The following is a 13,555-nucleotide window of genomic DNA, read 5'->3' as shown; positions in this document are numbered from 1 at the left end:
AAACATTTTCCAACAACTAGATGAATGACCCAGCATCTGGGGAACAACCATCATCGCTGATGCAAATAATTACAAGCTGCTCCCTTCTTGCAATACCCACTTTCAAAAAATTTACAAACTCGCGGCCCTTTAGGCTGTGGCCTGGAGTAACCACCGCCGCTGCTACCACCACCAACACCACCACTACTGCCACCAAACGATGACTGCCTACTATTCCCCGAAGGCCTACCCCTGCTAAATCCTGAATCGCGGTCTCTTGGGCTCTGGTCTCTTGGGCTTTGGAAAGCCCGGTCTCTTGGGCTCACTAATCGCTCACCACCATATTTAGAATGTGAGTCCCGCCCTGTAAATCCAGACGAAGCGCTCCGGTTCGGGTTTGAACTTCCCCGAGGTGTCCCTTGAGCGTGTCCTATTCCCCTATTTGAATTCCCTTGAGTCAACGCTCGGCCAACACCAGTTTCCATATGTTTTCCATCAACCATATCCCGACCGATGGTGGATGGTTCAGTTAGCTTAGTTTCTACCTCCACTTTAGAGCTGGTAGAGGATTTCTTACTAGACCTCTTTACAGGATCAAGGACACCACCCTGAGATGGTGCTCGAATTCGTTCAACAGTCGGAGTAAGTTGTGGTGGTGGTGGTAAATTTATCTCCTCCGTGGAGGCCAAACCGACATTTTTCACAAGTGGAGGGACCAACGACATATGGGAAGTAAAACAATCGATTTTAGAATCATGAAACAAGTCCTCACCGCCATTCACCGAAGTAGGGGAAGCGAGATCACCACCGCCTTGAGACTCCATTGCATCAACTTCAGCCAACAAATCGGAGACTGATTCCTCAGCCAAAGTGCTAATCTCGATGGGCTCAGTGACACTTGCCAGCCAACTGCATGAAGGATGGGGTGGGGAAGGAGTAGCAAGTTCATCGCACTTAGAAGTAGAAATAGCAGCACGATCGTTGCCCACTTGAGGTGATTTAATTGAAGACAGGAAACCCGAATTCCATTCCTCAAAAGAAGGTTTTGTGTGAGTAGAGGAATATCCACCCCATTTATGAGATACTTCAGGAAGTTGCACCTCGAAATCTGTGGAGACAAACTGTTTGTTGTCAATGGCCTTAGCATTCTCATCCTTGTCAGCTGGCTTTGTTTGGGGACTTGGCACATTATGGATAGTAGAGTCAGCTTTCTCATCCCCATCAATCGGCTTGGATGTGGAACTTGGCAGATTTGGTATATTTAAATCTTGAACAAAACCATTTGACGGCACCGACTGCTGATTTTGGGTAGAAGGACCGTTGGAGTCCCCATTGCTAGTCTTTCGCGGTGGACTAGGCAGATTGATATCAATTCCGAATATTTTCTCTACCATGTCAGTTGAATTCACAACAGAAGCAAAACCAGAGTTGGAATCCCAGTTGTTTGAAGAATAGTTTACAGTCAGACTAGAGGATTGGTTCTCATGAATCTGTCCACCAGTAGTCTGATGCACAGTGTTTCCATGTGGAATCCCATTTACACGATTCAAAGACATTTGTACCTCATCACCGCTTGCTTGATGCAGAGAAGGTTCATGGGCCTGCTCTATAAATACAACTGAAGGTGCTGGACAATGCACTTGGGGGTGCTCAGAGTTAGAACTTCCGGTCTGAATATCATTCATGTATACCCTGCTAGCTTTAGACTGGGCTACTGCTTCATTCATACTGCCACTCCACTGACCACCATCACAGTTGCGTAATCCACCATCGGAGGAACCTTTAATAACTTCCTGCGTTGGTAAAGATGCATATCCCATTGACGTCGATTTACTTAAATGTCCATCCAATACATCCATCAAGAGAAAAGAGTGGCCTTCCTCATCATTTAAACTCCATATCCTCATATCAGGTGGGAAGTATCCAGTGGTTCTCCATTTACGCAGCTGCAACATACAAAACGGTCCTTGTATACTTCCATTTGGGTCTCGGTAGTGCCACAGTTTGTCTATTTCGCTATCGTAAGCAACTGGTGCGCTGCCAGTAGAGAGAGATGCAACTGAAGCTTCTGATCCAACCCCAGAAAAAGATCCAATTTGATTATTCCAACCGCCAACGACTGAACCAGATGAATCAACCCGGTTTCCTGGTTTCTCATAGATATTTGATCCGCATGCATCTTTTCCCTCATTAACCAAGGATTTGTTCTTTCTTTCTATATCCCTGCTAGAAGCTCCTTTGTCCAAGTAAAATGGAGACGACATGCTTCTACTGCCAGAATGATATGAAACATCATCATTCAGAGAAGAGTTCAGATTTGGATCCCTTTCATTTCTACTTAATCCAGAATATCTTGGTTTTGCATGCTCATCTGCATATATCACCAGCAAAAGTAACTGAGAGGTAGACATATATGGAAGAGGAAGAAATTGAAAGCGCTGATTGGAAAAGGGAAAGTTTCATATCCACCAGGCAATGCAAGAGACCTTGTATATGGTTGCTATCTACAGCAGGATCTTCATCAGAGTGACAATTAGGATCCATATTTGGATCCGCATGTACATCAGGTATCTCATGTAGCCTGCGCTGATATTCCTCGGGTGTCTTCAGAAGCTCTAGTTTCTCTACACAGTCTCTAAGCGTGAATTTGTCAGGGAATACCAATATAGGAAAATTTACTTATCCTTGTCCAAAAAAAGAGAGAACAAAAGTAGATAGGAAATATAGAGGACGGAATGGTAAGAATTGCTAAGCTTGTAGACTATTTTTAGCATTAGAACACATATTTAATCTGATCCCCTGTTTGACAGTACGATGATAAATAAAGAAAGCATCGCAGCGTAGCCACCTTGAAAGCAGGGGCCAAGGTTACAAAAATCTAATTTTGTTCAGGAATCTTCAGTTTCAGCATGCAATTGCTCGAATCCACAATCTTTGGCTGCAAACAGAAACTCCAGCAAATAAAGAATCGAAAAACTAGAGTAGAATTATAATCTGAATTTTATCCTCTCGAAAACTTCCCTAAATCCTTGATTGTAGCCCTCTCGAAAACTTCCCTAAATCCTTGATTGTAGCAGATTTATATGCATTTCCGGCATACTTAACATTAGTGAGATGGAAACTACTTAAAGAGAACTCATACCGAGTAACTTGAACCAACTATACAGAACCCATAACTCGACTCCATTACATACTTATATTCAATTTCAAATCAATCAACCCCTGATGTCCTCTTTCAGAATCTGCATTTCCTAACAAAAATGATCTTACATACAAGTTGCATCAGAAAGCCAAGCTTTCTTTTCTTTACCCAGTTTTCTGGGGTTACCATACATAAATAAGCCCCCTAAGTACATCCTGGGGGGCTTAGGTTGCATTTCCCCCGTAAAGAGACTCAAGTTTGAGTCTCCTTGCATACATATCAAGAAATTGCTTAAATAGCATAGAATTAGGAAAGCCAGAATAACCTCCAAGTTCATAAAGTGGCGATATCTTAATTGATTCAAGTCAAACAGACCAATTAGTGATTCCCAAACTTCCTATATGTTCTCCTTTTCAGAAAGGGACAATGTCCCTTTTCTTTTTTCAGTATTATTCTGGCTATTCCAATTGCCATGTTATCACAACTGAAACAAAGAGTTTAATACGATTAACATGATCATCTAATTTCGTATAGTAATCTACCCATTGGGATGTAGGATACTACAATATCATAGTGAATGAGAAAGTTAAAAATCACAGTCCATGAAGAAAGGATATTCTTTGTTATGCCCCTTTTCACTTGCTTGATCCCGAAGATTATTGAGCTGCAATATCTCCGTTTCCAGCCGCTACAAAAATGGAATGAGCGAAAAGAGAAGGAAAAAACAAGGCATCATCCAAAGAACAAAACAACTTCAGAAATCCGGATCTCAATTGACATTAATCAAGATGCCAGATGAGATCATAAATTCCGTAAACAACAACGGATCGGAAAAATTAAAGTTCAAAAAGGCAAACCATGGTGTGACGTGAATATTCTTTGCAATCAGAAATCACGAAAACTTACATCATTGAGTTTCACTTCCTGAAGTGCCATAGCTCTCTCCCGCACCTTACCCTACAACCATGCATGGATCTCCTTATCAAAACTGTTAAAAAAAATGTAAATGAAAAAACAATATGGATGAGTAACTAGAACTAAAATTAAGATGCACACTTACTACTGTCAACCCTGCAACAAGCCCACATTTTATAGTTTGACGTAATCTTTGGCATTCATCCTGGGAAAAGAACAGTGTCAGGACAAAGGAAAAAAGTACGTGGATGCCAATGCAAAAATCCATGTAGTTTGACAACTGTCCAAATAGCCACACTTGATAGTCTAGATTCTAGAATAGCCCAAAAAAAAAAAGGTGATGACATCATAGCCCTCGAGATCAACTCATACTGGGAAAACCATGACTGGTGATGCGTAATAAATCCTGTCCGCACTAAGATGTAAAAATTCTAAAGCTAAGTATTTCTGGTGATGATTGACATGGTAACTATGGATTACATGGATGAAGTAGTTGTTGGACTTCAACACCATGTTTAGATAGATGAAGTGAGAAGTGCTTCCAGATGGTTGCAAATAAAAAAAAAATTGCCAATTAAAACTTTTACAAGACAAATCCAACCCCGTCAGCATCCCTAGAATATATGAGGCTCCAATACAACCAAATTCATGCTTACACTAAATAGAGCAGACATAGGACAAAACGGAAACAAATATGCAAAAGTTAAAAAATATACTAGTAGGATTATTAGATAGATCGGTTTCAACACGAGCAGTGATCTAAGCAACAAAGTTTGGGAGAAAAGCCGCCCACGACCAAAAACGTCATACAACCGGTATAATTGTTTAACTCGCAAAATCACAGTGATGGAAATGAAAGTATCATGTCACTTTAGCAATATATTGGAGTCCATTGCTAATCATAGCTCAAAAGCCTCAAATTAGTAGTTGTCCACAATTAAAGCCCTGCAGTGTGGGGCCTTCATCACCAGTAAATGCTCCTCTAGTTTAGATTGAAGCTATTAAGGTAATGACAATCATCACAGCTGTTCGGCCTTTCCCTAATAATTAGACCAATGACATGAAAGTCTGCATATAACCAATCAAAAAGGATTGTTCTTCATGTGTTATCAAACCATAGAGATTTTTTCATATATAATCGATCATTGAGAATCTAGCAACGTAAATTTGGTGAATATGGAATATGAGATCAAAGCAGGATGCTGAATCGCTGAATCACCTCAGAGAACTCTTGATTGGAAATAGCATCAATTGATATGTTCTCTTTCTTGTCCAAATTTAATATCGCAAGCTTGAAATCTGTTGTCTTGTCACCAATTTTATACGGGACTGCCACCTTACAAGTACCTGAAATTTAAATATCAACACTTTGAAGCATCTGATGATATGTATTTACAATGTGGTTCGGACCGTTAAAATAGGCTGTGTTTGCATACCTACAACTTCGACAAGCCTGTACATATCTATATTTGGATCACCACTAGAAATTCTTATTCGCACAAACGACCCAACAACCTTATCATGGAACTTTCCATTATCAACAAGTAGACTTTCCATCAAATCACGCCGCAAATAGATCAACTTAATGTTGTGAACATCAATTGCAGCATACTCATCAAGATTTATTTGTGGTCCTCTCTCGTCGCCCTTTCCACGAGTTTTATGTTTCTTATGCTTACCCATCATGAATAGGTTATCATTGTTTCCATCACCCTCAACCTGGCTCAAAACATCATGAACAGTATTGTCTTGAATTACATCTTTCCTTGAGTCCTCTTTCGTAAGACAGTGAAATTCAAGAAGCTTTAACATTTCAACATGACCCACAAGTGGTCTCCCAAACAGGTTTCTAAGCCTCAAATCACAAATGATTTGACTTTGCTGACCGTGATCACGAAGATTGTTTATCTTTATATAGTCTAGCAAAAGCGTCTGGACATCAAACTGAGATAGGAAAGATGTATCGCCATTCCTCATGTGTGCAACAAACTCCAAGAGTTCTTTAGATGCCCACTCTTTGGTTTCCATAGAAATGCTGTTATTGTCACTAATTGACCTGTCCGTGCTGGGAGAGCCACCTTTTTTAGGTAAGTTTAGCTGTTCTTTTGGCCTATCACAGTTATTTGCCTCCAGGAGTCTAGAAGTAATGCTTGGAATAGCAACTTTGCCCTCATTACCACCATAATGCACATCCAAAGATTTCGCCTTATAGGCCACAGTACCAGCTGCTTTCCAAGGATTTTGAGCTTGAGTAAGCTCATCTAAAGTTAAAGACAGCTTCTCCTTCAAGAGAACCCAGTATACCTTGAAAAGATACTCCCAGCTACTCTTGTCATCAAAATCTACTTGAACCTGCCCAAGTTACACACAAGATTATAGATCACCTAAAAGAGTCCAAAGCTGCCAATAAAAATAAATCAGGAAGACAATAATTTGAGTTGAACATTGCTTATTGCAACTTCAAGTATCATCCATTCATTTGTTCTTTTACCCCTTCTTCCTGTTTTCCTTCTCAGTTCTTCTTGGGAATTGATTTTCACACTCCCCTTTTTTATATCCGCACTCCCCTTTTTTGTCTTTCAGAAAAAAAAAAAATACATACATTTTCAACACTAAAAAACAAAAAAACAAAACAAAAAAGGAGTGTTGATATCAAAAAAGGGAGTGTGAAAATCAATTCCCTTTTTCTCCTGACACACTAAATGCTCAAAATCAAATATTTTTCATAGACCACTATTAGCTGTTCTCAGGTCATTTTATTTTACAATAACTAGTTGGTTCCTTCTTAAATACTTCAACTGTTGCTTGTGAGCATACCTAGGGTTACATCAGCTGGCCAACACTTTCAGCAGCTGTATTACGCCATCAATGAAGCTTAACAACCTTACAAGATGGATCAAACAGTTTGTCTAAAAAAGAGGTTCAGGTCTCAGCAGAGCATCAGATGCATTTCGACAACCATAAGCGGGACGAAAATCCCTAAGAGAAATGGACCAGAACTGAACTGGTCAGGCTAAATAAGAAAGGGCTCAAATCAGGTGCTACCACGAGCAGGTAATTTTTATTGCCAGGAATTCTGGTGCTTCATTTGATATGACCCTTCCCTCAATCTTACCTGGGAGCTTTTAAGCTACCAAATAAGGTTATTGTATATACTCTCCCCATCCCAAAATTTTAGTCCATAAGAGAAATCGCACAATTTCGTATAAAATGATAATGTACTTTTGTGTTAAGTTATGAATTTTTTTTGAACCAATCTAAAAGAATTACTGGAGATCTTTAATTTAGTGCAAAGAAATTTTAAAAATTATACACGGAAATATTTTTTTAATCCAAAAATTACATGCCTTTTGGGAAGTGGACTAAAACTTTGGGACCGATGGAGTAGTTATTATGTACTTCGATTTTCGAAGAGCAACAAAACTAGAAAAGTGACAAGTAAGATTCTGTAACTGGAGCTACATTTACTGTCAGAGTGTACATTCCCAAATAAATTGTCAGAATGAGTTACAATGGACAGCAGGGAGAAACTGAGGAGGCAAAATTAGGCCAACAACCCTAAAGCCTTTTCTACCAATTTGTTAAACACAGATTCATCATCAATGCTCGAGCTATCCAGCCAAACCAGAAGATCAAAAGGCACAAGAACCCAAAGAAAGGAAAATTTCCAAACATTTTGCTAAATCATGCTAAGATCACTGGAATATCAGAAAATCTAGTGAGAGTTAGTAGTATAAATAAATCCATCAAAACAATCTACTTCCCAAAAATATGTTCACTATAACTTGTTATGTAGATCCCACTCAACGTGAGGTCCTTCAAATCACAACACAAGAAGACCATTGAGAAAGTTGACCACACACTTAAGTTTGATTTTGGAAACTATACTGTGTCAAAGACTCGATGCTAAACTTGACCGACCAAGTTCAGAAAATTGGAGCTAAGAGAGAATATAGGAAAAAAGAGAAAGACCCAATAATTTGCAGGAGCAATTACATGAAAAGTTAGGGCAGATAGGGATAAGTAATATGCCTACCATTTCCTTGTTCCCTTGGCCATTATTTTCAATCAGCATGATAGTTTTCATGCATGTTGTGCAGAAGCCTTTGTTCCCTCGTACACACACATAGTCAGCATATTTAGCGCATGCCTTGCACAAGGAATATGTGCAAGTGTAGCACATGTAATGGGCAGCCTTCTGACAACTACTACATATATGCCAACCTGAAATGCAACACCAGTAGATATCTCGATAATTGTCCAACAACATAATTAGAAGTCATATTAATGATGTAGATCCAAGTAAGAGAAAGTAACTGATAAAGCCTAGCAATGACCACGGCAGATATGAATTTGATCAGATGCCAGATCAGCGAAGCACCAACAAAACATGAATATAACGCTAGATGAGGAATCACTATTTTGTACATTAAACATAAAATGTATAAGGAAATCACCAAATTTATAAATTCAAGTCCAACAAGGACAAAAAGAAGTGACAATGCATATAGACGAAAACAACTGACATCTTTAACAGAAAGTCAACCCAACCGATATAAAACACAAAAGGAAAGTAAATATTAACAGGTAGACAGTACTGCATTCAAGGAAATGGACCACATAAAGCTTGTCAACAAGACAACTAACTATGTTTAGACAATTAATCATGAATAGTCTAGCAAAAACAAAAGTACAAATACTTAACCTAGCAAAAACATATTTTGGAGCTTTAACGGCTGTTTGGATACATCGGCAAACTGGACCAGGTCGAAACCACTTCTTTAACACCAGCAACAGCTATTTAACAATATCAAGTCCACTTTCTTTGAGTTGCTGGGTTTTTTGGAGGAAAAGCAACCTTTCTTGGTTTTATTTAAAACACGTTTTGGGCAATTAGCTCAAACATAGACGCACTCTACGTGCTTTGAATACATGTATCAAAAGCTTAAAGTTTTAAAACAAGTTAAATTTTGACCCAAAACTGCTTTTGGCTCTCCCGACTAAACCCCTAAGATGCATGGACTTCTTTAATGGTCTGTCAGATTATTTCAATTAATGAGGGTAGACTCATTGTTAATATACGGGATATCAATTATTGCCCCTACCGAACATGCTAACAGATCCCTCTCTCCTGCAAGTAACCGTCACTTAGGGTTTGTTTGATTAGGAAGAAAGACATAACAGAAACTGAAAAAGAAGGCAAGTAAAGTGAAAGAAGAGAAAAAGTTGTTTTCATGCATGTGTTTGGTTATAATGAAACTTCTATAGGAAAATTCAAAATTACTATAATTGATAAGGATAAATTTGAAATTCAATTTTTAGATAACTACTATAATTGGAAATTCAATTTTTAGATAGCTCATTTTATGAGATTGTTCAAATTTCCTTGTGTTATTTTGCAAGGAAAAAAAAAAGAGGAACTGCATATGCATGGATGGGTTGCACATGATTCTTTAGTTTCTTGCATCTTCTCTTATTCTCTTTCTAATTAAACACACAAGGAGTTTTTTTTTTTTTTTTTTTTCCATCATTTTCTACCTTCTTGTGCAAATCAAAGGACTAATATTTTCCCTAAATACCCACTATGCCCTTGAAAAGTGAACTAAAAAGGGTCAAATTTGGGAGAGCACCCATATTTTGTGGAATCATAACTTTAGAAAGTTGAACTTACTTTAATTAACAATATATTTGTACTGACTCCATTCCAAATTGCTCGTCCCTTATACTACTATTTTGGGATGTTCCAAATTGTTAGTCCTCTTTGAAAAGTCAAAACAAAATGTTTTCCATCTTCCAAAATAGTCCCTTTACCAATAACAATGATTTCATTCAAAAGTTGAAATATAAGGGCATTGTTGGGAATCAATATATCTCTATGAGTGTGACTACATTTATTGCATGTCTCCTTAAAAAGTTGGAATTCCTGTAAAAGACCAGCAATTTGGAACAGAGGAAGTACTAAAAAAACAACGAAAGAAGAAAAGGACAAAGAAGATCAACAAAGACAAGCAGTCCACCAAGAAGAAGAAGAATAATTTATAAGATGCAAAAAGCTTATGTAAGAGTAAGAGACAACCAGGTTTCCAATCCCTCAGAATCATGAACAATGGATTATGGAACCACCTTAAAGGGTGTTGATACCCAAATATAAAAACAAGACAAGTAACAAATCCCTCCCATCTATCATGATTTGATACCATGGAGTTCATGATCACACAAGAACCTCGCCTTCCAAATCTAGCGGCCGCTACTTAGCACTAATTCTAATGGACAGCATCATCAAGGAGGATTTAGAATTTTTTTAGAAAACACTGGTTATGACAATAAAACTAGCTTACTCACTACAAAACAGGTGCAATAACGCATTTAATTACTCTAGCGGATTAACATATTTTGCGGAATGTGATAAGCAAATGATTTCTCAAAGTTATCTACGAACATTGTTATCTAACGTTGTCTCTCTCATCTTCATATCAGCCACAGTTCTCACATCCGGTACACCATCTATCCCCATCCAGAACTTCGGCATCACCTTCTCCTCTCTCCTTATCTCCTCCCCTTTAATTGCAGAGTTCTGTTGCCACATAACCAGAGGCAACTATTGCCAATTAAATTTAGTGGGGAGAGAGATGGGTTGGTATATAGGATGAGGTGGAGATGAGGCATTCGTTGGAGAGACAGAAAGAGAGAGATGGCAATGGGTAGCGTTGATTGGGAGCAGCTAGTGACAGCTGTTTCAGATGGTCTTGAGGCGTTCCTTTTGTATAGATGTCTGTTTTGAACTAAGTAGGGGTACTTCTCAAAAAAAAAACTAAGTAGGGGGCTAAATCGTAATAGCCTCTGTTGGTGTTGCCAACTGACAAAATCTAGTAACGAATGTCAAGGTAATTTCTAGAACAGGTTTCCTTTTTGGATAAAACCTTACGGTGGCCACTTGGCAGTGTAACTTGTCCCAATAATAATTTGCAACTAATTGTCAAATTTGTCCGATGACCCAATCTTGTTCATGCAACTCACAATCACTTAAGTTTAGATGATTTCCTTTAAACTTTCCACATATGTCTCTGGAACATTTGTTCCCAGATTCAGATTGACGATTCCATTTTTCACTAACTAAACCTCCATGCAAACATTGGAACTAAAGGCTTAATCCTGCCCATACGACGTACTGGGAACAAAGAATGGGCAGACAAAATCAACCAGACCTCTACATTTCTTTCAGGTATTCTTTTTTAATATAGTTTAATCTTTTCTCTGGCCTTCATAAGACTGAACAATAGGGGAAATAGGCCTTTCCCCTTATCATTATAACCCCATCAACTAGCATGGCAATGTCAGTTTATATCATGCATGCAAGGAAATAAAACAAGTTCAAACCAAAGGCCAACATACATTAAATGCAATTCACCGTTATTCATCTGAGTTAACATACCGCAATTCCATTTCGCCTTGGATCGGAAGAATGCCTCGTCCCGCTTTATGCAAGCTGGATGGTATGCCTTGGGGCAACCCCTACCAATTAACAACCAAAGCATGAGCAAATTATACGTACTGTTCCACTATCATTTCTAAACTACTTTGTTGCTTTTGGAAGCAGAAACCATAGTAGATTCCACTTCCAAGCTTACGAGCCGAGCGAGCTTAAATCGAACGAATCTCGAGTAGGTTTGAATTTCTTATACATCAGAACTGATAAGCCTAACAAGCCGAGTAGTTGCTTGTTCGAGCTTGGTTTGAAAGCTTAGCGAGCTTCAAAAAACATTCAAGCTTGGTTTCTTAGTGTAAAAAACCGATCTTGAACGAGTTTTAACAATGAGCACAAACTCAATGGAGCAAATCTTAAGTAGGCTTGAATTTCTTAACATAATAAGCCTAACAAGCCGAGTAGCACCTTGTTCAAGCTTGGTTTGTTCTGGTAAAAAATCGATCTTGAGCGAGTTTTAACAACGAGCACATACTCAAACTCGAGTATCGCGGTTCGTTTATCAGCCCTATCTAAAATGTGCTAGCTAAAACGTACTGACAGACACGAATGTTGCATGAAAGGAAAATCAAAAGAGAGAGAAAAAGAAACTAAAATGCACAAAACAGCTCACTTGCGATCGCAGAGCACGAGGCTCCCACCATCGAAGCAGATAAAACAAACGTCTTCTTCCTCGTCTTCCTTCCGTTTCTTCAACGGCGTTTGCTTCGACTGACCCTTCGGCGGCCGACCTCGCTTCCGCTTCCCGCCGCCAATCTCGGTCACCGTCGCCGTCACTCCGATGAGCTGGGGACCGTGCATCGGGTGGGCACTGTTGGCGTTCGAGAGCCCGAAAAGCTCCACGGCCGCCGCAATCGGGTCGGAGCTTCTGCTGTCGGACTCGGCGCGAGGATTGTGAAGGCCCGAGCCCGACGAATCAGCTCCGTCCATGAGGAATCGAAGTCGGAGACTACGGGAAAAAAACCCTAGGTTTCCTGCGCTGATTGTTGTTTTGACCGTGGGGTCATGGAGAGGGACTGACTGGTGTCAGTTTTGTGGGGGTGGGAGACGAAACTAGAGAGAGAGAGAGAGAGACAGATAGGAGAGATAGAGCGTGTGCGAGTGTCCAAGTGGGGTGAGATCACACTGGTGGTGAGCTGTGACTTTCGGCGACGCTAACTCGATCGCTCTCCGCAACGGGAACGTCAAAGGCTCAGCACGTGATTCGGAGTTGCGGGAGTCAGTCACGTGGCAAAATATATTTCGTCCCGTTTTCCTTGCTATATAGTATATCCTCTTATTCCTCGGAATTATCTTCGGAATTATTTTCTCTCCTCTCTCTCCCCGAGTTAGAAATATATCCATGAGTTCGATTGGAACCATGAATTATTACCTCTACCTTGCCTGATTTGTTACTTTCCAATGCATTACAGGTGCATGCCCTAGAGGCATCAACCTGTTCGGTTCAAAGCAAAGTTTTAATGTGCTTGATGATCAGAATAACGATCACATAATTCAATATCCAAGACGAGTCTGCTTGTTGCGTTTGCTATGTTGCAGATTCCTCGTGACCAAAGTGGTGCCGAAGCTTATATCATGTTTCATTATCTGTTGGTAGATTTAAAAGTTGTTTAGGAACAAACGTTGCTACGATAGTCTTATTATATAGGGCAAATTATAGTTACCCCTCTCTAACTATGCCTCGCGTACATTTACCCCCCTCTAACCTTTTTTTTTGGCACTTAACCCCCTCAAACTAATGGAAATTCAAACGGTCATAACTTTAAATGGTCATAACTTTTTCGTCCAAAGTCGAAAATATGCAAATTATATGTCGATTTCGAGATCTTCAAGTCAGCTTTCTAATGACACCAAAATCACATCACGATTCAAAGCACACAAAAAGTTATGATCAAAAGAGTAAGGGCTGGTAGACAGAAATACCATTTTGATCATAACTTTCTGTGTGCTTTGAATCGTGATGTGATTTTGGTGTCATTAAAAAGTTGACTTCAAGACCCCGAAATCGATATATAATTTGCATATTTTCGATTTTG

General features: G+C 39.4%; 1 protein-coding gene across 1 annotated transcript; it reads right to left on the bottom strand.

The window, feature by feature from the left end:
• Positions 1–50: 50 nt before the first annotated feature.
• On the bottom strand, positions 51–12,746 carry LOC131336315 (zinc finger CCCH domain-containing protein 44-like). Its single transcript, XM_058372103.1, has 10 exons — positions 12,133–12,746; positions 11,469–11,548; positions 8,073–8,260; positions 5,473–6,388; positions 5,256–5,383; positions 4,182–4,241; positions 4,028–4,078; positions 3,739–3,809; positions 2,466–2,620; positions 51–2,350 (listed from the first exon to the last, which is right to left on the bottom strand). Exons 1-10 carry the CDS (start codon positions 12,447–12,449, stop codon positions 51–53), a joined length of 4,266 nt encoding a protein of 1,421 aa, XP_058228086.1. The 5' UTR covers positions 12,450–12,746.
• Positions 12,747–13,555: the final 809 nt, after the last annotated feature.

Source organism: Rhododendron vialii, chromosome 8a (genome assembly GCF_030253575.1).
Source record: "Rhododendron vialii isolate Sample 1 chromosome 8a, ASM3025357v1".
Lineage (NCBI taxonomy): Eukaryota > Viridiplantae > Streptophyta > Magnoliopsida > Ericales > Ericaceae > Rhododendron > Rhododendron vialii.
This window is presented reverse-complemented; position numbering and strand designations above follow the sequence as displayed.